Source organism: Sminthopsis crassicaudata, chromosome 4 (genome assembly GCF_048593235.1).
Source record: "Sminthopsis crassicaudata isolate SCR6 chromosome 4, ASM4859323v1, whole genome shotgun sequence".
In the NCBI taxonomy this organism is placed as follows: domain Eukaryota; kingdom Metazoa; phylum Chordata; class Mammalia; order Dasyuromorphia; family Dasyuridae; genus Sminthopsis; species Sminthopsis crassicaudata.
This window is the reverse complement of record NC_133620.1, coordinates 336,635,764-336,661,264: the sequence shown is the minus strand read 5'-3', so window position 1 is coordinate 336,661,264 and position 25,501 is coordinate 336,635,764. Positions and strand designations below refer to the sequence as shown.

Below are 25,501 nucleotides of genomic sequence, written 5' to 3'. Positions count from 1 at the left end.
TCCCAGGTATGCTCCCCACGAGGTAGGTAATGTAGGAAAACTTATTTATCCTGGTAGGGAAGGAGGCTTTCCTTCTGCAGTCCTGGGCTTTGGAGAGCCGGTGAGGACTAGCTCCTGGAATACCTGAAGGTCAGCTCTGGGCTGCTCCTCTCCTAGGCCGGCCTCCCTGGATCTGTGTCTGATTTCTAGGGGAAGAAGGCAGGCTAGCCAAACATACCCAGACACCTACACCTAGGGCAGTGGGGCTCAACCTTGCAGCAGAGGGCCTCCTACGAGGCCGGCTTCTGACTCTTGAAGGGGGAGGGACAGTCCAGAGGGAGGGATCCAGGCAGGAGGAAGAAGAAGGGGACCTGGGCACCCAACCTCTAGCCCCCGCATGGTGAAACCCAGGAAGGCCCTTCCTCTTCCTTTCCTCCTCTTTCTCTCCCCGCCTCCCTTTCACCAAACACTTCCAGCCTTACCCCACCAAGTGAGAGCGGTGGTACCCTGAGCAATTTTGCACAGCCCACTGTACAGACTGGTCTCCCCCATCAGAGGGGAAGCGAGGAGCTAGCCATCATGGCCACACCTCACTCTCAACCCCTACGGCGGCTGCCTCTCATGCGCCAGGCCATCAAGATGAAACGCCAGAAGGCCAAGGGTGTTTTGCTGGAAACCCCTCCTCAAACTGACCAAGAGGTATGGAAAATGATAGGAGGAAGAGGCTAGCTAAGGGTGGGAGGGCCGTGTGATCTGGTGTCAAGACTAGGGCCCTGGGCTGATGGAGAGGATGTCCTGACCTCCAATCTCCAGGCTCCAGTACTGGGGAACTGCTCTTCCGGGGGGTGGCCGGCCAGCAGAGGGGAGCTTTCTCTTCGACTCCTTAGTCAGGAACGTTGAGAGAAGGGCAGGGCTAGAGCCGGGCTCTGTTGGTACTTTCTAAAACCCAGGCCCCTGATTCCCCTCCCTGGGAGCTGCAAGGAGGCCCTTCCAGACTACAAGCCCCTCCCAGCTCCCGGCCAGAAGGCGCTCCCTGCCCAGAGCCTTCCAGCCGCAGCTCCTGAGAGTGGGCAGTGCCCTGGAGAGGAAGGGGCTTGAAGCTGGACCCCTCCCTCGGGGTGTCCCTCTCCACACCCTCCTCCCTCAGCTCAGACAGCTCCCATGGCTCACACTGCTCTCTGAAGGAGGCCTCACGCTTCCGCTGCTGATGTGTGTGAAGGGGAGTACTTGAGGTTAGATAAGCAATGCGGTTTCCTCTGGGGGGAGGCTGGCGGGGGACCGAGTGGAGAAAGGGGAACCAGGCCGAGCAAAGCGGGCACATACCTCCAGCTTCTCTGGAGCCCAGCTGAGGGCAGGTAGTCCAGAAGCCATGGAGCCTCACAGAGTGCCTCTGCAAGGCCTCGGGCACGGCCAGGCGGGCCAAGAGGTAGCCGGCTCCTCTCCCCTGACCTGGGCTGTCCTGGGCGGGGAGAGATGGTGCCATCGAGGGGGGAGGAAGCAAAAGCAGCGCCGAGGAACACTAGGACCTCCCGTCCCTTCTGAGAAAGGTTCTCTCCGCCGCTGCCTGGCAGCTCTCCCTGCCCGCCACTTGTCTGGGAGGCGCTGGCATCCTTGGACAACACTCGGTGGACTCTGGGTCTGGCTCTTGCCCTAGCTCAGAGTTCACATGGTGAGTCTTCCTGTCCTTCTTCCCTAGATGGAACCCCCATCTCATCACTTCTCCCCAGAGGAGGTAAGAGAAAGAATAGGAGCTCTGGGTCCTCCGGAAGTCCTTCTGTGTTAAGTAGAGGTGGAGGGTATGGGTGGAATCCTAGGAAAGTCCATTAGGGTTCTCAGCCCCCGGGTTCTGAACTTCTTCACTTTTCTAGGGTGCCTAAGTCCCTATTCTGGGCAATGGTAGTGTAGGCAATAGAGCTAGAACTCAGGATGGGGAACTCGGGAGGGGTTACATTAGAAAGCATGTTCTGGGCTGGTTGTATTGGGTCCTGAGGAATGGTGTGAGGGGGAACCAGGGACCTCAGGGGGTATCTGAACTGTTTGCTCCGTACTTATAGAAGGCTCTGCTCTATGAGGAAGCTCTCTATACGGTTCTGCACCGGATAGGGCAACCTGAGCCTAAACATGTAGCAGAAGCCGCCGAGCTGCTGAGCTATCTACAGGAGGTAAGACATAAAACCCATTGTCTGTCCTTCTGTCCCAGCTTCTCCCTCCATCCCCTTGCACTGCCTCCTCCTGCCTTGGAACTTGTACATCATGTCACCAGAGTGAAATGATACAGACTCAAGGCTCTTCTTTCTTCTAATCTCCTAATGTGGCTAATCCTCTGCCCCCCCACCCCTCCCCCTCCCTTCTTCCTTCTCTCTCTGTTTCTCTTTGCCTCCCTCTCTTTTCTTTGTCTCTCTGTCTCTCTGCCTCTCTCTGTCTCTTTTCTGTCTCTTTGTCCATTTCTCTGCCTCTTTTCTCTGTCTCTTTGTCCATCTCTCTGCCTCTCTCTTTTCTTTCTGTCTCTGTCACTGTCTCTCTGTCTTTCTGCCTCTCTCCATTTTCTCATCTCCTCTGGCCAACTTCTCCTGACTCCCTAGGCCTTTCACATGACGCCTGAGGTACATCAACAGCTGTTCCGAAAAGTTCAGGATCTTGAGGTAAGAGAGGCAAAGGGATGGGAAAGATGAAACCTGGGGCCTGGAGGAGAGGGGCTGGGTAGCTCCAGCCATTTCTGATCTCAGTACCTCCCTCTCACCCTCCCCTTTCAGAAACCCTTGTTTTGTCTGAAAGTGACAGTAAAGCAGGCCAAAGGCATTCTTGGAAAGGATGTCAGTGGTGAGTCCAGAAGGGGAGCAGGGTCCTTCCTATTGCCTTCTATGGGGTCTAGGATACTTTCTGCCCAAGCCCTTCTTCCAAAACTGCTTGAAACCTCAAACCAAGAAAGTTATCTCTGCTTCTCTTGACCAATTACCAGGTCCCTACATCCTGGTTTCATCTCTCACTTCTTTTGGACCATTTGGGTTTTCCTGCTCTCTACCCTCACCCCAACTCCCACCCCAAAAAGAGGAGAGACCAGATCTCTGTGATTTTAAATTAGGGATGAGGAAGAACCAAGCTTAATGGCTGACTTTCCCTTTCTTTTCATTCCCTTCCTTCTCTTCATCTCTCCTTACCTGATAACAGGGTACAGTGATCCCTACTGTCTGCTGGGCATTATTGAACATGGGGTGAACATGGCAGAAAATGGCCCGGGGCCAAATCGGCGACGGCAGAAGGCCGTAGTGAAGAACACAATCCCTGAAGACCAGACCCACAGGACTCAGGTCATCAGTCAGACCCTCAGCCCTGAATGGGATGAGACTTTTTTCCTGTAAGTATCTCTCTTCTTTTCCCCAAATTCCCATGTTGAATCTGTGTTGCCATAACTCCAGCCAGGGGTTCCATTCTCTCTCCTCATCTAATTATTTGGTGGGGGGGGAAATAAAAGCAGCTGCAGGTTACACTTCAGCGCTAGATATAAATGGTCTACCAAGCTGGTCAGACAGCAACTATGCTAGTGTTATACGGACTGGTGTTATATGGAATGTTCAGAGTACAGGATAAAGGAAAAACCTAATCCCGGCCCTCAAGAATCTTAGTCATATACAGGCAATAATTATTCAGACATGGATACCAATTGCCTTAGTGGGTGTGGGTATGGCTGGGGGGTTCTTATCTAAATGCCAGGAGTGAAAGTTGTGGAGGTCAATTTAGATTTAATGTGAGGAAAAACTTTCTAATGTAGAGTAGGAGATCTCAAGAGGTAGTGGGTTGGCCCTTATTGGAAAACTTACTTCAGGCAAAATCTGTATTGTTAGGGTTGATGCAGAGAGGAATCTTGTTTTACCTACTGTTCTAGATGGCCTTTGAGGTGCCTTTTAGTGGAAAATCTATGATTCTGTCAGTAGGGTAGACAAAAGGTTCAATGAATCCAGGAAGGCTTCCCATAGGAGGCAGGCTTGAGCCTTGATTTTAGAGGAAGGGAAGGAGTTACAGCTTAGGCAAAGATTCAGAGATGGGAGAAAGAGAAATGGACAAGAAGGCAGTTTTGTTTTCTTTTCAGAAAAAAAAAAAGGTATAAACTATAGGAGAGATAGAGATTAGAGCAGATAGGCAGAATGGGATCTTTCACTCCACTTTCCCTTCACCCACAAAACTGCCTTCTCTCTCACAGGGAATTTGAAGATATAACCACTGCCAGTTTCCATTTGGACATGTGGTACGTACGAGGGCCGAGCTCTGCCATGTTCTCCTGCTTGCAGAGGGAGATTCCATCTACTGCCAAATACTGTGCACAGTATCTCAGATTTGAAACGATCCTCATCTAATCTAAGTCATATTTGACCAAGAATTCCTTCCATGACACGACCAACAAATCACTATCTTGGCTGTTGCTGTTCAGCAGTTTTTCAGTTATGTCTCACTCTTCATGACCCCATTTGGGGTTTTCTTGGCAAACACACTGGAGTGCTTTGCCATTTCCTTCTCCAGCTCATTTTACAGAGGAGAAAACTGAGGCAGACAGGAATAAGTGACTTATCCAGGGGTCACACTGCATCCGAGGCCAGGTTTGGACTCAAGGAGATAAATGAGCCTTCCTAACTCCAGGCCCAGCACTCTATCCACTGCGCCACCTAGCTGCCTCAAATTGGCTTCTAGTCTTTTTTTTTTTTTTTTTTTTTTCTGAAGCAATTGGGCTTAAGTGACTTGCCCAGGATCACACAGCTAGGAAGTGTTAAGGGTCTGAGATCAGATTTGAACTCAGGTCCTCCTGACTGCTGGCACTTTATCCACTGCACCAGCCTTTTAAAAAAAAATTCTGTTTGGGGTTCAAGGCCCTTCCAGGATTGTTTTGCTTTGTTTTTTCCTTCTAGGATTGTTACACTTTACATCCTCCCACTTTCTCTTCAGTCCAAGGACATTGGCCCACTCGTTGCTCATACAAGACAATCCATTTTCATACTCTGGGCATTTTTCCTGGCTTTTTACCTGATTTCCTCCAACCCCAGCTAAAACACCACCTTCTACAAGAAAGCGTTCCTGATTCCTCCTTAATTCTAGGGCCTTCCCTTTGTGGACTATTTCCAATTTATCCTGTCTATATCTTCTTTGTATATAGTTGGTTGCATGTTTTCTCTTCCATTAGACTGAATGCCTTAAGAACAAAGACTCTCTTTTACCTTTCTTTGTTTCCCCAACATTTAGTATAGTACCTGGCTTACAGTAGGCACTTAATAAATGCTTGTGGAGCAATTGAAGAGTCCACTCCTACAGAAGATAGCCCTCTTCCTTTGGACTCATCTAATTGTCAGCAAGACTTTCCTTAAATCAAGATCAGCTCGTTCTCTGTAGCTCTTACCCTATTTCTATTCTGAGAACCATTAAGACAAGACCAATCTTTCTTCTCTAAGAATTACTAATAATTGACGGTAGTCATCATGTAAGATGCCCTTCCCCTTGAAATCCCTCTTCTGGATTATCTCTAAATTGTGCTTAAAATGCAGTGCACAGATTTGAATCCAATACTTGACTATGGTTGGACCAAGGCAGAGTAATATTATTTCTCTTGTTGTGGACAATCTCTCCCAGTGCAGCCTAAGATCAACTGAGCCACATGTTAACTCTTATTGAGCTTGTAAGTCACTAAAATTCCCTAGTCTTTTTCACAAGGACTATTATCTAGCTATACCTTCCCCTGCTTGTACTTGTGAGGTTGTTTTTAAATTCATTTGTAAGTCCAAGGCAATCCCAATAAACTTTGGACAGAAAATGCCATCTGCATCAGAAAAAAAACTATGGAGATATATGCTATGTTCACTTCTTTTTTCTGTTTTTTTTTTTTTTTTTCCTTTCCTGTGTTTTTTCCCTTTTGTTCTGATTTTTCTCTCTCAACATGATTCATAAAGAAATGTGTATTTTTTTAAAAGGACAAAAAATTTTCATATGTAGGACGTCATTCCTACCTGTAAACTGCAGGTGCAGACTACTGTTCTTATCCATTGGAGTCTTTCTGACTCTGTCATTCAATGTTATGACTATTCTCATAGTTTCATGGTATCTGCAAATAAAGATATGATGCTTTTATAAGCATCCCTCATCCCAGCAGAGCTGAGGTCCTTCCTAGCTCTAATTCCTCTGATTCTATGATCTTCCTCTCTTCATAAGGGATGCAGACCAGGTGGAGTCTGTAAGGCAGAAACTGGGGGAGCTGACAGATTTGCATGGTCTCCGGAGGTAAGTACCCCATGACACATAAGGAGGAAACACAGCAAGATGCCTAGGCATGAGGAAGAAGGGCAGAGGCTTCTCTGGGGTGGAAGGAGGGGGAGAGCCTGCCTGCCCCTACCCTCACACCAGGCTCAGCTAAGGACCTTTGAAGGGGCCATCCTTGGGTATCAAGACCCAGACTGAATTTGTCTCATCTCGGCCTCCTTGGCCCAGCCTATCCAGCTCCTTCCTCACTGGGCTTCCCTCTCTGCCTCAGGATCTTCAAGGAAGCACGGAAGGACAAGGGACAAGATGACTTCCTGGGGAATGTGGTCTTGAGGCTGCAGGTGAGGTAGAAAAAGGGGAGATGAGTGGGAAGGTGGGAAACAAGAGGGTTTAAAGGTCAGAGTGGTCTGATCTAGCCTGAAGGTAGGTAAGAGGTTGATACTTGAAGATGGGTGTAGGTAGCTACCAGGTACCAGGGGAGATTCCCTTAAGGGACTTGGTTACCTATCTTCTTACGTCACTCTGTACTCACATCCATGTCCCCTTTTCCTCGTGCATATCTTTAAGTTATCTGGCACCAGGTGTCCATGCCTAAGGGATAGGACATGTCCATATATTCCCTTGTCTACCTGTGGAGTCATAACTAGGGTAGGACAACTGGAGTTTTGTCCTAAGGCACTGTTATTCACACGTGTGTTCCTCTTCCCTAAGTCAGTTCTCCAGCCAGTCACCTCAAAGTCACTCCTTTTTTGGGGTCCCACTCCTTGCATTGCTATGTTCTCTGCTTCTGACTGTCCTTTGCTCCCTCCATCCCCAACTGAATTTAGAATTCCTAGTTAGCCATTTACCCATTTATGCTTTTTCATGTCTGTCTGTGCCCTTGCATAGGACCTACACTGCCGGGAAGATCAGTGGTACCCCCTGGAACCCCGCACAGAGACCTATCCAGACCGAGGGCAGTGCCACCTGCAATTTCTGCTCATTCACAAGCGGGTAAGTGGGCAGGTGCTTCAGCACCAGAGCCAGAGCTTGATGGAGCTGGACCCAACCTCTGTCGCCTTCCTCTCTCTGGAGATCCACTTACAATGATGGGGGATCTACGCTTGGGGGGAGTGCCCAGGCCTGTGGAGCAATCTTCCACAGCCTGGTCTCTGTTGTAGAGAGCCACCACTGCCAGCCGCACCCACCCCAGCTACACTGTGCATCGCCACCTACTCCAGCAGTTGGTCTCTCATGAGGTCACTCAGCACCAGGTACCCACGGAAGGGGAGAGGGATGAGTTAGGAGACAGGGAAAGGACCCGGACAGCCAGGGCAGAGAGGGTTAGGTCTGGGGCATCCCAGCACATCTGGGTCTGCTGCCAGACATGGCCTAAGCAACCTCAGAACAAGGTCCCCTGCTCCTTCCTTCTTACTTTACAGGCTGGTAGCACTTCTTGGGATGGAGAACTGAGCCCCCAGGCATCCACCATCCTCTTCCTCCACGCCACACAGAAAGACCTGTCTGAATTCCACCAATCTATGGCGTGAGTATTCCAGGGCTGTTCCCCAGTGCCACAGAAGTCCAGGCACCAGGGCTGAGCTCACCCCTTCCTAGAGCCCAAAGAAAGGCTTTCTCCCCTTGTACTCCCTCCCCACATCTGTATTTGGGGGCTGGAAGAGGACAGAGGACATTAATGAAGGCCCAGCTTTATGCAAGGCTGATGCTGTCTATACCTGATGTAGGCAGTGGCTGGCTTATAGCCGACTCTACCAGAGCCTGGAGTTCCCAGGGAGCTGCCTGCTGCACCCCATCACGGCCATCGAGTATCAGTGGATACAGGGAAGGCTGAAACCGGAGCAGGTAGGACTCATGAGGTGGGAAGGGAGGAGGGAATATTGAGAGGATGAAGATCCCTTTATAGTCATGTGGAAGAGGAGGTACTGAGGTCCTCCCCAAATTGTGATGTCCCATCCCAGTATCTCCCTCACTCTCTTGGATTAACTCTTTTGCTACCCCAAACTCCATAGCGGGAAGAATTGGCTGCCTCTTTCAACTCCCTACTGACTTATGGACTTTCCCTGATCCGGAGGTTCCGATCTATATTCCCTCTCTCAGCCTCTGGCTCCCCAGCTCGTTTGCAGTCCCTTCTCAGGTAAGACGTCTCCTCATCTTTCTTATTTCCATCTCGGTCTCCCAAAACCCTGTTTCCCTAGATTTGGAATGGGCAAGGGGAATCCCCTTCTTGAATTGAGGAGAGAGGTAGTGGATGGAGGAGAATGTGTTAGATTGGGGGTGTTCTAAGGGCTTGAAACATAAGTATTGTGCATAAAGATTTAGGCTAAGGGCTGAGAAGGAAGATGAGTCATTTGGGCAAGGGGCATACATAGATCCTTTTCCTTCCCACCCCCAGGGTCCTGATACAAATGTGTAAGATGAAGGCGTTTGCGGAGCTCTGTCCTAATGGGGCGCCCTTGTCTTCTCTGGTGACTGAGGTGCTGCGGGTATGTCCCTTCCCCTGTCCCCCATCTCCTGATCCAATGTGAGGGTGGGATGCCCGTAGCTATCCAGCCACTGACCACTGGCTGACCAAGGAGTATTCGGGTCTTCTTTCCAACTTGTGGCTTTCCCAGCCTACCTCTAACACTTTAGCATTCTGGGGTCTCCTGGGATTGGTTTCCCAAGTCACTGAGGCAGCTACTGATGAGTTTAACCCCCTCCCACAGACAGGCACCCTCGAATGGTTCCATCTGAAGCAGCAGCACCATCAGCCCATGGTCCAGGTGAAAGGGGATGGGGACATGGGATTAAAAGCTTGGGAGGCATTTATTGTAATAAAGAGGTTTGAGGGTTTTTCCCATTATTTATTTACTTACTTTTCTTTTCTCAACCCATACTCCCTTCCAGGACATGCAAGAAATGTGCAAGGCCGTATTGAGCCTGGTCCTAGATGTCAGTGGGGATCTGCATCAGTGTCAGAGAACCTGGAACAAAATCTTCAACAAGTGAGAGATGGCCAGAAAAGGACTTTGGGGTCTGGGCTGAGAGAGAGCTTGGCTTGGTGGGCTAGCTTCAGGGGACCAAGGAGGGGAGACAGAGTGAGAAAAGGAGCACCTGAGCTGAAGGGATTGAGAACTAGTGGCTTAGGCAGAAGAATCAGAAGCTAGAAGATGAGGTTCTTGACATGAGCTGAAAGGTGGAAGTTGGAAATCTGGAAGTCCGGGAATTCAGGAATAGGGATCTGGGGCCCAGAGCCATTGCTAGGTCATGAGGGGATTTGACCCAGAGTCCCCAAACTTGAAGAGTCTATGGCGCTTCTTCAGTAGCTATGTCTAAGTGAGTTGGTCTCATGCTCATCAAATTCTGTTCTTTCCGTCCACATCCCAGCTCAGCCCTAAAAACCCTATAGTGACTGTATCCCAAACACTTCCTGGCAGAGTCCCACTTTCCTCATGGGACTGAGATTTCTGTCTCTTCCTCACAGCCCAACTAAAGCATCTCCACCTTTCCCTCTGCCTCCGTGAATTGGTCTTTAAAAAACTGAGCATGAATTTCGTGTTGCTCTCCCTCTTTCACCTTCCCCCTCCCATATATCTCGCAAAGCTTGTCCATCTACCAAACTGCTGATTATGGCTCTGTGGGAACCCAAGTTTGGGGGAAGTTAGAATCCAAGCTGGATCAAGATAGTAATCAAATTTATTGACTTAAATTAATTAATTTAATTAATATGATAATTAAAATATATATGATAGAGATAAAGCTTATGCTTTTGTCTTTGTTATAATGAGGAAGCAACTGATTATTCTGCCATAACTATTGAAATAGGTCCAGGAATTGCATGTTCTTTGCTTTGTTATGTAGGGGGGAAAAAAGAACCCAGGCTGGGGCAGGGGAAAGAGCATTAGGTAAGTGTAACCTTCTCCTCTGATTCCTTCTCTCTAGTACTCTGAAGATTGATCTTTTCTCCATGGCTTTCTTGGAGCTGCAGAAGCTTGTGAGCCCCTTCTCTGGAACTTCATTCTCCCTTTTCCCTTGGTGGTGCCCAAAGAAACTCTGGAAAAGGGCAACAGACATTGATATACAGCACTTTCTGTATGGCAGGCACTAAGCTGAGCATTTTATAAATACCTCGTTTGGTCCTCACAACAACCTGGGAGATAGTTATTATTATTATTTCCCTTTTATAGCCGTGGAAACTGAGACAGACAGAGCTTAAGTGACTTGGGCTCCATCACGCAGATAGGAGTCTGAGGTCAGGTCTTCCCAATGCCATGGGCAGCACTCCGTCCCCTGCAGCAGCTAGCTGCCTGGGACCAGAGATGCTGCTGGACCCTGGGATGCTATTGTTGTCTGACCTAACCCTGTGCCAGGGCACTGCCGCTGGGCATTCCTGACCCATAGTTCTTTCTCTGCAGGTGGCCCAGAGGGTAAAGGAACACATGGAGATGGTGGGTAACGTCGTGAACCCAGAGATGGGCGAGAGCTTATTCCAGCTCTATCTTAGCCTCAAGGAGCTCTATCAGCTAGTCCCCCCTCCTTCTAAGAGGTACCTGTGCTAAGTGGGAAGAAGGGAGAGAGAGAGAGGAAAGTACTTAGAACTTGATTTAGTTAGCTTACCTTGGGAGAGCAGCTGTCCGGGGAAAACCACGGGGAGGCAAACAAGAGCCGAGGGCACTAAGCTACTCAGCTACCCAAGGTAGCCCATTCTCCCCTGGATCTGCAGCCACCTGTCGCTTTTTCCAGGGATGGAATCCTGGATCTGGATGAATTCCACAAATGGTTCCTCCCCACCATCCCAGCCTGGCTGCTGAAGACTTATAGTGTGGCACTGGCTCGGCTACAGCGGGCAGTGCAGATGGACCAGGTAAGGTCTGAGAGTGGGCACAGGCCACTCCCCCTACACCGACTCTCCCCCAGTGGGGACAATCTAAGTGCTTATTCCCTGATGCCCACAGAGAAGAACTTTGAGACATAATTCTCATTTCTCACCAAATGTCACCCATGGTAAATCTGGAGTCAACTGAGGAATCTTTCCTTAAACTTTAATAATAATACCAACTCATTTATGCAGTACTTTAAAATTTACAAGCTGCTTTATATAGATTATTTATCTTGATCTTCATAACAACCATTTGAGATAGATGCTGTCATACCCATGTAATAGATAGGGAAACATTTGTAGAGGTCTCACTGAGTTTTCTGGAGAGGAATTTGAACCATGGCCTCTCCACTCCTGGTCTACATTGATTATTTCATGGCATCTTCTTTCTTCCCCTTCCTCCCCTCCAAGCTGGTCCCTTTGGGTGAGCCGATCAAACACAGTACATCTGCTGTGGATCTGTCCACATGCTTCGCCCAGATTAGCCACACTGCCCGACAACTGGATTGGCCCGACCCTGAAGTTGCCTTTATGATCACAGTCAAGTTTGTTGAGGTATGTAGTAGGGGAGGGCCTCATGCCTTTTCCAAATATTCCTGAACCACTCATTTTCTTCTACATTTCCCTCTTTGAGTACTTTCTTCAATACCTTCATTCCTTGAACAAATCTTCAGAAATTCTTCTATTCCTTAAAACATTTCATTCCTGCTCTTCCTCCCAAGCATTCTCCAAAGTTAAAGTCTCCAATGATCTCTTGTGCCTCTTGGAATTTCTCCTCCCATCCGCTCCCACAGGAGCCATGTTTCCTTACTTCCCTTTCCCTTCTCTAATGACCTTTTCTCCATCCCCAGGATACCTGCAAGCTGGCTCTGGTATATTGTAGCCTAATCAAAGCTCGAGCCAAGGAACTCTCTGTCCATCAGAAAGACCAGGGACAAGCAGCTAATATGGTGAGAAGCTGGTGTTGGGGAAATATATGGGAGTTGGGGAAGAAGGAGGACATAAGGTGTCTGGGGGAGGAGGCAAGTGGGGGAATGTCTGGTGTGATCCGCAGAGTGCGGGGTGAGGGTCAGTGCCTCGGGACAAACTGAGTGAAGGTCTTGCTCTAGCTGTGCGTGGTGGTGAATAACATGGAACAGCTTCGGCTGGTGGTACTGAAGCTCCCCACCCAGCTGGCATGGCAGGACCTAGAACAGTGGGCAGGAGCCATCTTAGAGCCAGAACAGCTGCAGCATACACTACACGCCCAGCTGAAAGGTGCCCTGACTGGCCTGGACCATGAGATTCGCAGTGGGGTTCGGACTCTGGCTGAGCAGGTACTTACCGCATCTACCTTGGTGTGGTCCCTCTGAAACTCCCCTTGTTCTGGACCTCATTTTGACCATGATCCTCAAGCTGCCTTGGTGACCTCATTCTAGATGACTCCTAACATGTCTCTGTCCCGTCTGGATCTCAGCCAGCAACCCTGTCCCTCCTATGCCCTGTCTCCTCACCCACTTCCTGATCTCTTTGTGGTTGGCAGTTGGAGGCTGGCATTTCCAGACACATCCAGAAAATTGTGGCCACCAGTGAAAACACTGTGCCTGAAGATGTGAGTGAGCCCCTCGGTTTGTGGTTTTTTAGGGGAGCATGGGGGCATTAGCTTTATGGGGATGAGAGTTTCAAAGAATCATAGGATTGAAAATTAGAGGAGACCATAGAGATCTAGTCCAGCCTCCCCTCCTTGTTGTACAAGTAAGGGAATTGAGATCCAAATCAGTTTAAATAATTTGCACAAAGGCAGTTAGATGGCTCAGTGGTTGGAGCACTGGGAGGATCTGAGTTTGAATTCAGCCTGTGAGGCTGGGCAAATCACTTAACCCTGATTTATCTCAAAAAAAAAAAAAAAAAAAAAAAAAGTTGCCCAAAATCACCTAGTAGCAAAGACTAGATTGAAATTCAATTTTCACTCCAAACCTACTATGCTCAATAACTTTACACAGGTTGTTGGGGTCAGAAATGCCTCCAACTATTCATCCATGGACAAATCACTTTCTCTCCCTAGCCTCAGTGGTTCTAGTTAGCTGATATTCTGTGGTTTGGGGATTAAAGACCAGACCAGGCTGGTGGGTTAGGCCAGGAGGATCTCAGACGGGAAATAACTCTCTTCTCTTTTTGTTTCCTAGGCCATCTTACCTCTGATGAAGTTCTTAGAGTCTGAGCTTCATTACATGAACAGGAATTTGGTGCAGGAAAACTTTAACAGGTTTGGATTTATCCCCCAGTCCCCACAGCAGCACAGAACAGACCTTATCCCTCTGACACGACAGCCTTTCAGATACCAAAGATGTCTCCTCTCCCAGGTTTTACCCTCTCCAGGTTAAATTTTGTTAGTCCCCTCAAGTGATCCTCCTCAGATGGGATCTTTGGAGTGCCTCCATGGGCACCAGTTTGTCAATATTCTCCCTAAAATATATCCTCTTTCCAACTCTCCAAGCTGACCCAAAGAATCATGGAATCCAACGTCCCTGAATCTGGATTCTCTATATTTATTAATGCAGTTTAAAATGGCATTAGGTTTTTTTGGTTCCCTTTATTTGGCAGCTTGCTCTGTGGGCTTATGTCAAGGTTTTGATCAGTGTATTTCTGCCAAGTCAGGAATCTTGGTCCTATATTTATTCAACTGAATTTTGGGATTTTTCTATTCACCCCAATCAAATAATCAAATATTCACTTATTAATTTGATTCATTATATCAAGCTATCCCTCCCAACTCTGTCATCTGCAGTTTGATTCATCTAATTATCTAAGGCACTGATAAAAATATTTAGTGAAGCAAGTGCCTTTAAGAATTCCCTTCTGCACCCTCCTTCCTACTCATTCCTAATATTAAACTATTTCCTAAGAGGGACCCTACACTTGACCTCCCACTTAAAGCAGGTGAGAGTCAGGAGAATAGAAACAGGGAAAGCAGTAACCTACTAATGCCAAGCACGAGAAGTGCTGGGGATGCATTTTTTTTTTTTTCCTGAGGCTGGGGTTAAGTGACTTGCCCAGGCTCACACAGCTAGGAAGTGTTAAGTGTCTGAGACCAGATTTGAACTCGGGTCCTCCTGAATTCAGGGCTGGTGCTCTATCCACTGCGCCACCTAGCTGCCCCTGGGAATGCAATTTGATAAAAATTAAGCATCCCTGCTCGCAAGGAGCCTATATTCTTTGGAGTGGAATATTAGACAAAAAATAAAATTGATTCGGAGTAACTTAGTGAGGGTGGGAAGGCACTAGCAACTCTGGGAACCAGAACAGTCTTCCTGTAGGAAGATCTTGAATTTTGAGGGAAGCCAGAGGAGGAGGGTGAGTGTTCCAGGTAAAGCACTGTTCACTGAAGGAAATGGTTTTGTACAGACAGTAGCAAATAGGCTAATCTGACTAAAATTAGGTAGAACCTGTGCAGGAGAGTTGGTAAGCCTGGAAAGATAAGGAGGAACCAAATTGGAGAGGGCTTTAAATTTCAATTGAGTTTGTATTTTATCTCCTGGGGGTTTCTTGTGCATCTTTATGTAGAGGATAGATTGAAGGGAGGGCTGTTCAGGATAACAGGTTAAAGCAATAACCTAAGCAAGATACAATGTAGAGATCTGAAGAAGGATGGTAGCCGTGTGACCGGAGAGGAATATGATACAAGAGACACTGTGGAGGTAACTAAGTGGCGCACTGGAAAGAGCACTGGCCCTGGACTCGGGAGCTCAAATGTGATCTCACACACTTAGTAGCTATGTGACTCTGAGCAAGACACTTAATCTTGACTGGAAGGAAAGCAAGAGTGAGAAAGAGTGAGCACCAGAGTGAGAGAGCAAGAGCGAGAAAGTGAGAGCAAGAAAGAGAACAAGAGTGAGAGCAAAAGAGAGGGAGAAATAGATTGGGACCCTTGAAGACTGACTGGTTGTGAGGAATGAAAGAGAAGATGAGTTGAAAATTACTGGAGATTAAGAACCTATATAACTGGAAAGGGAAATCTGGAAGAGGAAATGGCTTTGGAGAAAAAAAAAAAAAAAAAAAAAAAAAAAAGAGTTGTTTTGGACATCTGGCTTTTGCTCTCCTCCGGGTGTCCAGTCTCCTATCGCTGCTCTGGACTCACACCCTCAGCGTGCTCACCCAAACAGCTGCGGCCCAGCGGAATTCAGTCCTTACCTCCCAAAAGCTGAAAACTGCTCTGCAGGTATGAGGAGCTGGGGAAAGGTGAGGGGACTACACATTATCAGTGGGAAGGGAATTGGAGAGATTATAGGGAGGAAGGAAATGTCCCGAGTGTGACTGTGGTTATCTCAATGCCTAGAACCTAGAGCTCTGTTTTTATGCTGAGGGTTGCGGCCTGAGCCCTGAAGTCCTTCATACCCCTTCCTTGCAGGTAAGGACCTGTGGCGGGGTGGAGAGACAGGCATCTGTGCCTATGACTCTTTCTGACTGTGTCGTACATTTGATTTTGCCCCTCACTGTATTCTTACTCTGGCCCCTATCTGACTGTCCCAGCCTCCTGTCTGATTGTGCCCGCTGACTGTGACCCTGTATTTGCCCTCTGCTGTGCTGTTCTCTCTATGGCCATCCGACTATCAGTATTTCTCTTTTGTCTCTATTGGTTTCCCTGCCTGTAAGATGAAGCATTAGATGACTTTTACATTCTTTATTCACTTCATGGTCTATTATGACCTCCAGGATCTTCAGAGGAAGCTAGAACTGCAGGCATCTTCCACTCAGGAACTCATTCAGAGATATTTCAGCAACCGCATCCAGCAACAGGTGAGGAGAATTCTCTGCCTGCTTCAGCCTTGCACAGGCTACTCAGGAGAGGCCTTGGGGGAGCAGTAATAGCTGTCAGGTCTTGGGAAATACAGGTATTTGAGTTGACCTGAAATACGCCCTTTTCCCAAGCTCCCAGCACCACCTCCACCCTATCCCAAGGGAGTAGGTTTCTACTTCCTCCTTATAGCCTCCCCATTGCCCTGCACATGTATCCACCTAACCCAGGACTGAGCCCCTGCAGGGGCCCCTTTCCTCTCCCACCTGTGCTGTCTTCTCACCTGCCACAGCTGATACCCACTTCCTCTCTCCAAAGGCAGATACCACGTCGGAGGAGTTCGGGGCCATCACCATCAAGGCCTCCTACCGGCTCTCGGAACAGAAGCTCCGGATTGAGGTGCTCAGCGCCTCCAACCTGCTACCCCTGGACTCCAATGGTGAGCAGGGAGGCAGGGCCAGGCCCAGGGAGGACCGTGCATTCTCTCGGGCTTCTTAAACAACAATGACAAAGACTTATTAAGTACTCGCTGTATTCTAGAGATCTGAGCTAGTGCCCTGAGAAAACGCAAGCTTTCCATAAGACACAACCCCCTCCTCATGGAGTCTTCAGCCTACTAGGAAGATAAGATAAAAATATACTTCATTATTTCAAGGGCCTGTGGTTTTGAAAAAAGTATGAAGGATAAATGCAGTCTTGTACTTCACAATGAAAAAAAAATCCACTTTGTAAGAACAGGACCGATCATGAGATCCATAGGTTCAGAGCAGGAAAATACCTGAGCGGGATAGAGAGGACTTTGGGACGGCCCCTCCCTAGAGTCCAACCTCTTCATTTTAGAGATGAGGAAATTAAGGCCCACAGAGCTCGAACCATATGACATGGGCAAAATTTGAACTCAGATCCTTGATTAGATATGGGGATTTGAGTGGACTCCAAGCTTAGAGTCAGCAGTATGATGTGGCAGCTAAAAATACGTCCCCCCATGAGGTAATCTCTAGTTAATAAGGCGAGGGTAGCACCTTGTTGTTGTCTAGCCTTCCATGGCCCCATTTGGGGGTTTCTGGGAAATACTGGAAGGGTTTGCCATCTCCTCCTCCAGTTTATTTGACAAATGAGGAAACTGAAGCAAACAGTCTGAGGTGACTTGCCCAGCTAGGAAGAGGTCGGATTGGATCTGACCCCCTCCTCCTCCTGCAGGTATGATCCTCTCCATCCACTGCACTGAAGTAATAGCACCTAGGAATAAGTCATATCCCTCTCAACAGCTAGGTGGCGCAGTGGATAGAGCAGCAAGCCTGGAAGACAGAGGGCCTGAGTGCAAATCCAGCCCACGAGCTGTGCGATCCTGGGCAAGTTGCTTCCCCGTGTGCCTCACTCTCCTCATCTGTAAAATGAGCTGGAGACAGACACTGGCGAAGCACTCCCGTGTGTTTGCCAAGTGGGTCACAGAGAGGCGGACGACTAACCAGCAATAGCCCCCTGTGCCCCGTCCCGGTAGCCCGCCGCGGTGTGCCGTGCTCACTTCCGGACACCGGTGTTTGTTTAAGAAAGATATTATAAGCTGGAAGGCATCCAGAGGATGACAACCCGGCTCGGGAAGGGCCCCAAGACCATGTTTTCTAAGAACTTCAGTTAGAGAAGGGAAGACTCAGGGTGGGGGGTGAGGGGTGAGGAAGGGTGATAGTCATACACTCTCTGTGTATTTGAAGTCTGGTCATTTGGAAGAGCTGTTCTGTTTGAGGGCAGGGAATGCAAAGGGGTGGATTCAGTTTGTCCGAAAACAAAACCTTCCTACACTCGGAGCTGTCCGAGAGGAAAAGAGCTCGGCTCTAGAGGCAGTGGGCACCCCTCCCCGGAGGACTTCAAGCAGATGCTCTGACTTCTCATCAGGTGTATTACACCGGGGATTCCCTTTGTAGAAACTAGTGGGACTCTGAGGTCCCTTCCACAATAAGATCCAGTGATTCTGTGACCCCTTCCTCTAAAGGGCATCCCAACCTTTCTAACACTCTTCTAGAACTGTTTTAACCAAAAATAAACCAACCAAACCCCCACACCCAAACATCCCCCTGCAGCCACGCTGGTGAGTAATCTGATTTTGGACCACAAAAATACAAGGTGTTGCTAGGCCTAGCCTCGTAGCCTTTCCAGGCTGCTGCAGGGTCCTTCAGAGCTTGGCCTTCACTGGCGGGGCCTTGTAGAGCCCCTGGGCCATCTTTAGCACTGCTGTGCTAAACAGCAGTACCAGAAGCAGACACACAGTTAACCCGGATACACACCATTCTATCACTCCATTCGTGAGCTACAAAACAGAGTTTGGGGGGAAAGTCATTCTTGCTCAGAGAGGAAAGGTGAAGGGGTGAAAATCAGGGAAAGGCATGCCTTTTGAATTGAGCTTCAGTTTTTATTTTTTGGGGGAGGTGCTGGTGCACTATCCACTGTACTACCTAGCTGAATTGGGCTTTATAGGTGAAGAGGACACACCCTTCAGGCATAGGGAACAGAAGTGGGCTTTGTTTTATTTCTGGCTGAGGAGGGGTCTCTCTTTCCTGGAGGGCCCAGGCATTTTGCTCACTTAGGGCAGCCAGCTTTGGACCCAATTCTCCATGGACACTGGGGAAAGTCAGGAGGGTCCTAGCTAAGTGAGTGCATGCGTGTGTGTGTGTGTGTGTGTGCGTGCGCGTGCGTGCGCGCACTCGCAAAGTGAGCTGGCCTTGTGACAGGTTGAGGGGAGAGGACAGAGGTGATCCTTCTCCCATCCCCTTGCTTCCTCTGTCCACCTCCCCAGGCACCAGCGATCCCTTTGTCCAGCTGACCCTGGAACCAAGACACGAGTTTGCAGAGGTGGCCCCTCGGGAGACGCAGAAGTTCAAAAAGGAGCTGCACCCCCTGTTTGATGAAGCCTTTGAGTTGTGAGTCATGGCCCTTCCTTAGTACTTTGCATCCCACCTGTGCTTGATGGGATCTCCCTCCGCAGATGGAGATCAGTTCTTTAGCCTCCCTAGAACCTCACTCCTCTCCAGATACTGGGCTGTTTTGGGATCCCTCCACCATGGGTCCCTTTTTGGGGAAACAAGCTCAGGACTTCTCTCTCATATGGTTGGTACTGACTTTGGGGCAAGGGAGGGACTTTGGGGTGGTGAAAGGGGAGAAACCCTAGGACAGTGAGCACGAGTGAAGTTTGTAGTCCTGGGGTTCCCATTGTGGAAAGGGGGGGATCTCACACCTTGAATTCACTGCAGTCTACTGAATGACTGAATGAAGGAACAGTAATCTCACTTAAAAGTCTTAGAATTAAAGGGTTAAAACTTCCCCATGTCTGGAGACACCTTTTCAGGTTTCATTTGCTTGGAAGGGTTGAATTCCCATTTTAAGGGGAAAAACGGTTTAGGGGTTCACTCACATGTGGCCGGTCTTCAGCTTGGTGTCTCTGGAGTCATGCCAGAAGGAAGGGAATTGCCTCTTGCTCACGGTACTGGACCACGACAGGCTGGGGACTAATGACCTGGAAGGAGAAGCTTTCCTCCCCCTTAATACCGTCCTCGGGCTCTCTGGGGACAACAACCCTGGCCAGGTGCCTCAGACACGTCTGCCTCTCACCTACCCTGCCTCCAACGGTATGCTATCTGCTGGAAGAAAAGGCTCCTGGGCTGTGGGAGGAAGGCCATGAGGAGGTGGGAGGCTATTTGTGCTGCAGGATGGTCTGTACCTTGGCAGGTCTGGCCCTGACAGGAAATAAGAACAGAAAGGTTTCTAACTCCTCCCACTTTTCTATCTTCCTTCCCAGGGGACCCCATCCTGCAGCTGCTGGACCTCAGGAAGGGTGATCGGGAAGCTCAGGCTTTTGTTAAACTCCGGAGGCAGCGGGCCAAACAGGCTGAGCGTTTGGGGCAGTAAAAGTGGATGGAGCCTGTCTGGGGGCCCAGGGGCTGAGCCAGGTCTGGGATTTCCCCTCATCTCCTGCCAGGACAGATACTCTTAATCCAGCTCCTCAGCTCCTGTGTGATTAGGGGCTGACGCTGACGTTGTAGGGGTTCAGCATGGCACAATCTAGAAGTCTGCCGTGGCAACGACTGGAAGGGTGTGTGTGTAGTGCAACCCCATCCCTGGGCATCCCTAGGCCATCATGCCCCGGCCACATCCTGGTTTTTTCCTCTGGGGTCCCCCAGAGGAATGGCTAACAACTGTCCTCTGCTCAGAGACATTCCTTAAACCCAGGGACACGCTTTGGGGTAGAAATGAGAAGGGGAGAGACCAGAATCTGTACTAGATCCTTAACCTTTCTCAAAGAAAAAAAATGTCCTGGTTGAACTTAATTCCAACAGTCTTGGTCAGAGTCAGAGAATGTCAGAGCTGGGAGGGTCCTCAGGGACCATGTAATCTAACACCTTCACTTTACAGAAAAGGAAACTGAGGCTCAAAAAAGGGGTGACATGGCCACAGTAAATGGCAGAGACGGGTCAACGATGTAACTCTGAGCTCAGTGTCCAAACCTCCTCCTACTTGCTCAGCCCCTAAAGTATAGAACACTCATCAGTCTCATCGGACCTTTGTTCCCTTGTGCACAGTAGATTTGGAAGGGGGGACTGACGTTGCAGGGAAGCGGAACGCTGCTTTGGCGACACAATTGGGGCTAGTCCTGGGCAAGAGAATAGGGAAGAGAACTGAGACCTGAACCCTGCCTCTGGGGCTCAGTGAGTAGACGGGGCTGTGATGCGATGGGGGGATTATTGCTGGTCTCCTGAAAGTTCCCAGGCCCTAGGGCCAGAGTCAGTAGAGGAATGCAGCAGCTGATTGACAGATCATCAACTTAGAAGTCCAGATTCCTCTTTCCCACATCATTGTTTTTGTTTTGTTTTTAGCAAAACAATAAAAATATATTGTTCTCCTAGAAAACACACTGTGCTCTCTGTGTGGGGATCCACCTGGTCACAGGCTGAGGATCCTGGGCTGGCCACCCCACCCCCCTCCTGAGCTTTGCCAAGCTGGTCTTTCCTTCCCCTGCTGGGTGGGCCCATGGAGGGCGGTGGAGAAGAGGGTCTTTTCTAGGCTGGTTGTGCTGGTCAGGGTAGGGTGATTTCTAGAACTGATCATCTGCTTTGGGGGAAAAACTTCTTAACCAGGTCACTTAATAGAGACATCCAATTCTGCCTCCCACTCCTCTGGGATTTGTAGAAATACCGGGCTTTGGGACCTCCTACGCAGAGGCCAAGTTTGAGACTACCCAGGCCTTCGAAACAAAGAGCCCACTAAGTGCTCCATCTAGCCCCCTGAAATGCAGGTTGGGTTACCTGGTCTCACAGGCACCTGTCCGTCTAGCTGGGGGAAGCCCGCTCCTTGGAGTGCTGAACCTGTGTCCCGCTAGCCACTGCGGCAGAAGTAACCCCTTCAGTGGGCCTGAAAGGGAGTGACTTCTCTGGCTGCCAACCAGGGCAGGACACTAAGCTTCTTGGCGTTGGAGGAGGGTGTCTCCTTCCCCCTCTCCCCCCAGCAATAAGGCAGCTGAGAGTTTGTGTAAGAGCACAAACCTTGACCTTGGGCTGCCTCAGCTTTGTCCCTGGAGAATGACCAGAGCCTGGAGGGATTTGTTTGGGCAACACAGAATTGTGAAGAGGTTGTCATTTCAGCAGTCCCATGAATGCCTCGTGTTTTGATGTTTATCGACCTCTGAGAACTTAAGATAGATGTGCTATCACTATTGCTTAAATCTTTGTTAATGAGCACTTGTAAATCTCTTGTGGAGAGAAATAAATAGCTATCCCATTCCTGGCTTTACTTGTACACCAAGTTCTTTCTTGCCTCCCTTTTTTGGGAGGATATGAACCAAACTTAAGTTTTAAGTAATTTTCTGGGTTGGGAGAATAGAGAAGCAGTGCACAAGAAAGAGCCGGACCCTGTTCTTTGGAAGCCAGACTGCCCCAGGATTAATGCATGGATCCTCAGGCAGGATTCTCTGAACAGAGAATGAAAGAACACACATTCCCCTAGTCCACTCAGCTATTTGTGGTCGATCTAAAGTGGCAGAAGATGGAGGGGAGAGAACTGGGGAGTTTGGGGAAGGGACATTAGGGACATTCTAGGACTGGGTGGGCTGCCCTTACCGTCTCTAAGCTTGGGCTTCTCCCCTCCCCTTCTCTTTCCCTGACGAGACTGCCGGGTCTGGGATCCAGATTCTCCCAGCTCGTGCTGGCCACTGCCAGGCCGAAGCCTGCTTTCTCAGGCCACCTGCCTCTGATCCTTCCAAAGTGAAGCTTCAGGCCTTAGAAGACCTCCCTGGTCTTCACCCATACACACAGTTAGGTTTTCCTTCAGGGAAAAATTTTCCACCATCCTCTCTACAAATAACAGCCCTTGGAAACAGGAACGTCTCAGAGATGTCAGCTGGGCCCGGGAGTTAGGCCTCAGTATTCAGGGGGCCCTGCCCTGTTGAGCTGCTCCTGGAGAAGAGGGCCGCCTTCAGACCTCCCCATCTAAGGGTCTGAAGGTGAGGGAGAGCTCTTCCTAAAACAAAGGGCGAAGGCCCCCCACCCCAATGGGTCTGGGGAGCTTGGTCCCAATCCTCCACTGCTGTCCCACCACCACCACTCCAGCATGGTCGGAAGGCCCATGGGAGACCCCATTCCCGATGTCTGAATCCATCACAACTTCAATTTCATACTTTATTTCCAATGGCTGGGAGGGTGGTTTTTTTTTGTTTGTTTCAGTATCTTTTTTAAAAAGAGAAAAATTTCACCTATTTCATCAAAAGCCCTTTTCTCATTGAGCCCGTGAGGGTTGAAGAGGAGGAGCCCTTGGCCCAGCCTCCTCCTCCACCTCACCCCATGTCACAGACACCCGGCCACCGCGCCAGGGCCACCATCTCCAACCATCCGCATCCCCCCAAGCCCCAGTATCTCTCTGTACAAAAGAATTTTTAAAATGGAAGCTAAGACAATAATATACATTGGAGACACACGCGCACACACATGCACACACACATCCTCACTGAAAACAGTGACTGAAAAACAGCTGCACTTGGAAAGCACCTGGGAATGCATCTTCACCCCCTCCTGGCTGGGAGGCTGCGGCCCTCGGCCCTGGTCCTCAGCTCCGGCCGCCAGGGCAGCATGCCCTCCTCCAGGTCGGGGCTCTCCCCAAGTAGCTGCCAGAGGCCTGGGAGGAGGGTGGAGCATCTGAAGGGGCAACAGAGGGCAAAGCCAGGAGAGCATGGAAAAAGGAGTACCAGCCTGGCAGGCAGTCTTGGGCTCCGGCCAGTGCGGGACCCACAAAGGCCCAGCCCGGACATGTGGGCCGCACGTTTACTCACAAGCAAGGGCAGGCTCTCACCCGCCCCCGCTGAGTACTTTCTGAAGGAGTCCCGATTTGGGGGACGCTGTGTTGGTACAGGACAAGACCCCAAGTCTGGTTACTGCATTAGTGGTGGTCTTGAGATTAGAATTTGTGAGAGTGGAGGGCCGTGGGCTGGGGGCGGCCCCAGAAAGGGGCGAGAGGGGAAATTACAAAAGAGCACCACTGACCTTAATTCTGCTACATTCTCTAGCCCCAAGTCTTCCACAAAACAGGGAAGGAATCTCTCGGGGCTTTGGGCTCTCGCACTCCCGACACTTAATTTCTAACATTTAGAAAAAGGCAAAAGTCTCAACCTTCTGCCACTGCAAGGGGGTACCGAGACACCTCTAAGTTCTGGGAGGCAGGGAAATGTTGGGCAACCCACCCAGGGCTTAAATAGGTGGGCTCTTCACTGCCCAGGGCCAACCAGCTCTGCAGTTGCACTATGACGCAAATTTGATTAAAAAAAAATAGAACATACTTTTAGTGGAGGTTTCTCAGTTATCACCCCATCCTCCACCAGCTCAGAATCCCTTCTGGACTCCAAGTGTTTCCTAATTTAAAAAGTGACGTATCAGGACTGGGATCTAGGGTCCCTCATCTTAGGGACAGGGGTGGGGGCCTTGGGAGAGGCCCATTCTTCTGGGCCTCTGCTTTCCCAGGGGCCTAGACTTCATTTCTCCCCTCCCCCTCAATTTCCCATCTGTTTTTTGTCCCTATAAAGATTTTTAAAAAGTTATTTCCTAAGTTTTAAAAAAGAGACATAAAGAGACTCTGCCACAGGGCTTGAGACGGGGTTGGGGAACAGATTTGTTTCTGAAGCAGGGAAGGGGGGATGGGCGAGGGTAGGGCTGCAGAATATTTTTTAAAAGTGCTTGGTAACTCAGCTCTGTTTTAAGTGTGTGTCTATACACAGATATACACACAGAGACCCTTCACACATCTGTCCCTGCACACGCGCGCGTGCACGCACACACACACACACACACACACTCACCCACACCCACCCACACACACACACTGTGCGCATGTGTGTTTGTGAGCGTGCCCTGGGGAGGGGCCCACACCCCCCCACACCCACACACACAGTATTTAAAAAGTTCTAAGTGCTGCTGACTGGCCCAGGGGTCATGACTGCAGAGAAGGGCGGGCACAGCTCGGGTGGCAGACGGGGCACTCGCTGTCCTCCGCACACAGCTCACACAGCACGGCGTGTTGGCACTGGAGCACCACCCGATGCTGCTCTTGACACTTGAGACACTTTGCAGGGGACTGCATCTGGAATACCACCTGGGAGCAAAGAAGAGCCAGTGTTCACAAAGAACCCAGGAAGCTGATCTGCTCCTGGCCCTCCCCAAGGAGTACTTTCTTCTGCCCCAATAGCCCCAGAGGCTTCAGGGGGTGCAAAGTGCTTAATTAACAGGGCCTCCTTTTGGTCTCAAGGCCGGCCACTGAGGGGGGTCATGCGGCTGATCCCTATCCGATTCCTGCCAGCTCGGTGTGCCCAGGACCAGGAGCTCAGAGTAGAGGTCCTGGAGGGGAGACTTCCCGAGGCACGGCGTTTCAGCCCTGACTTTGGGTGCCTTGTCTTTTGCCCCCCTTTTTGCCAGGATACCCTGAGAATAGTGTGTCTTTGTGATGAAGGAATCCAGCTGAGGAGGCCGGCCACAGTCCCCGAGGAGGGGCCTGGAGCCTCCTTCGAGGACCTGGGATGGGACTGGTGGAGGGTGGGCCTGAGCCACAAGGGGCCCAACTGTGGGATGGGTTCTGAGCTCTGGGGATGGGCGCTCTCCCAGGCCAGAACCTCCCTCTCAGGGAAGAAACGTGCACTTTTCTGGAGCTGGACAGAGGCAGCCGGGACAAGAAGCAGGGCCATGCAGGCTCTGACAATCTCCAGGGGCCGCCTAAATGCCAGCTCTTACTAGAATGAATAAAGGCTATGGTTGGAGTCAGGAGGCATGGGTTCAAATCCTGCCTGTGACCCTTACAAGCGGGGTGACCTCGGGCATGGGACAGCCTCTTGTTGCTCAGTTTCTGTTTGTAGAATGAGGGCAATAATGTTTCACAGGATGTGAGAAGCACTTTATAAGCCTCATGTGAACGTGAGAGAGCTGTCATTCTGTCCTGTTTGCCGCTCCCTGACCGCACCCCAGGGAGCTGGTGCTCGGCTCAGGGGAGTAGGATCGCAAGCTCTGGGCAGCCTCCATCGGCCTGGAGGCCGACTGACAAAGCCCCGCCCGAGTCAGCGGGTACATCGCTGCCAGGCTGCCAGCCAGGGTTTCTGAGGCTCCTGGCTTCTGCCGCAGGGACGGTTCCCTTGA

At 49.9% G+C, this 25,501-nt stretch overlaps 2 protein-coding genes across 7 annotated transcripts in view; one reads left to right on the top strand and one right to left on the bottom strand.

Annotated features, from left to right (window-relative positions):
• The first annotated feature begins 46 nt into the window (after positions 1-46).
• On the top strand, positions 47-20,747 carry UNC13D (unc-13 homolog D). 2 transcript variants are annotated; one of them, XM_074265156.1, is made up of 32 exons: positions 47-678; positions 1,676-1,711; positions 2,034-2,141; positions 2,562-2,621; positions 2,733-2,799; positions 3,148-3,334; positions 4,178-4,222; positions 6,169-6,237; positions 6,488-6,557; positions 7,105-7,209; positions 7,377-7,469; positions 7,638-7,741; positions 7,941-8,058; positions 8,226-8,350; positions 8,609-8,699; positions 8,922-8,978; positions 9,103-9,200; positions 10,138-10,189; positions 10,611-10,741; positions 10,939-11,059; positions 11,486-11,629; positions 11,926-12,024; positions 12,184-12,390; positions 12,597-12,665; positions 13,240-13,319; positions 15,167-15,272; positions 15,390-15,461; positions 15,767-15,850; positions 16,167-16,287; positions 18,640-18,763; positions 19,272-19,468; positions 19,639-20,747. In XM_074265156.1, the coding sequence occupies exons 1-32, from the start codon at positions 559-561 to the stop codon at positions 19,746-19,748; spliced, it is 3,270 nt and encodes a 1,089-aa protein (XP_074121257.1). In that variant the 5' UTR covers positions 47-558; the 3' UTR covers positions 19,749-20,747. The 2 variants fall into 2 exon arrangements, with proteins under 2 accessions (XP_074121257.1, XP_074121258.1); XM_074265157.1 differs by lacking the exon at positions 47-678 and adding an exon at positions 847-1,211.
• Positions 20,748-22,496: 1,749 nt separating this feature from the next.
• The window catches only part of UNK (unk zinc finger), a 38,932-nt gene continuing 35,927 nt past the window's right edge, over positions 22,497-25,501 (bottom strand). For all 5 annotated transcript variants that reach the window (XM_074265158.1, XM_074265159.1, XM_074265160.1 and 2 more), the window contains one exon: positions 22,497-24,470. In XM_074265158.1, coding sequence (XP_074121259.1) covers positions 24,309-24,470 — 162 coding nt within the window. In that variant the 3' untranslated portion in view covers positions 22,497-24,308. The remainder of the gene's footprint in view (positions 24,471-25,501) is intronic.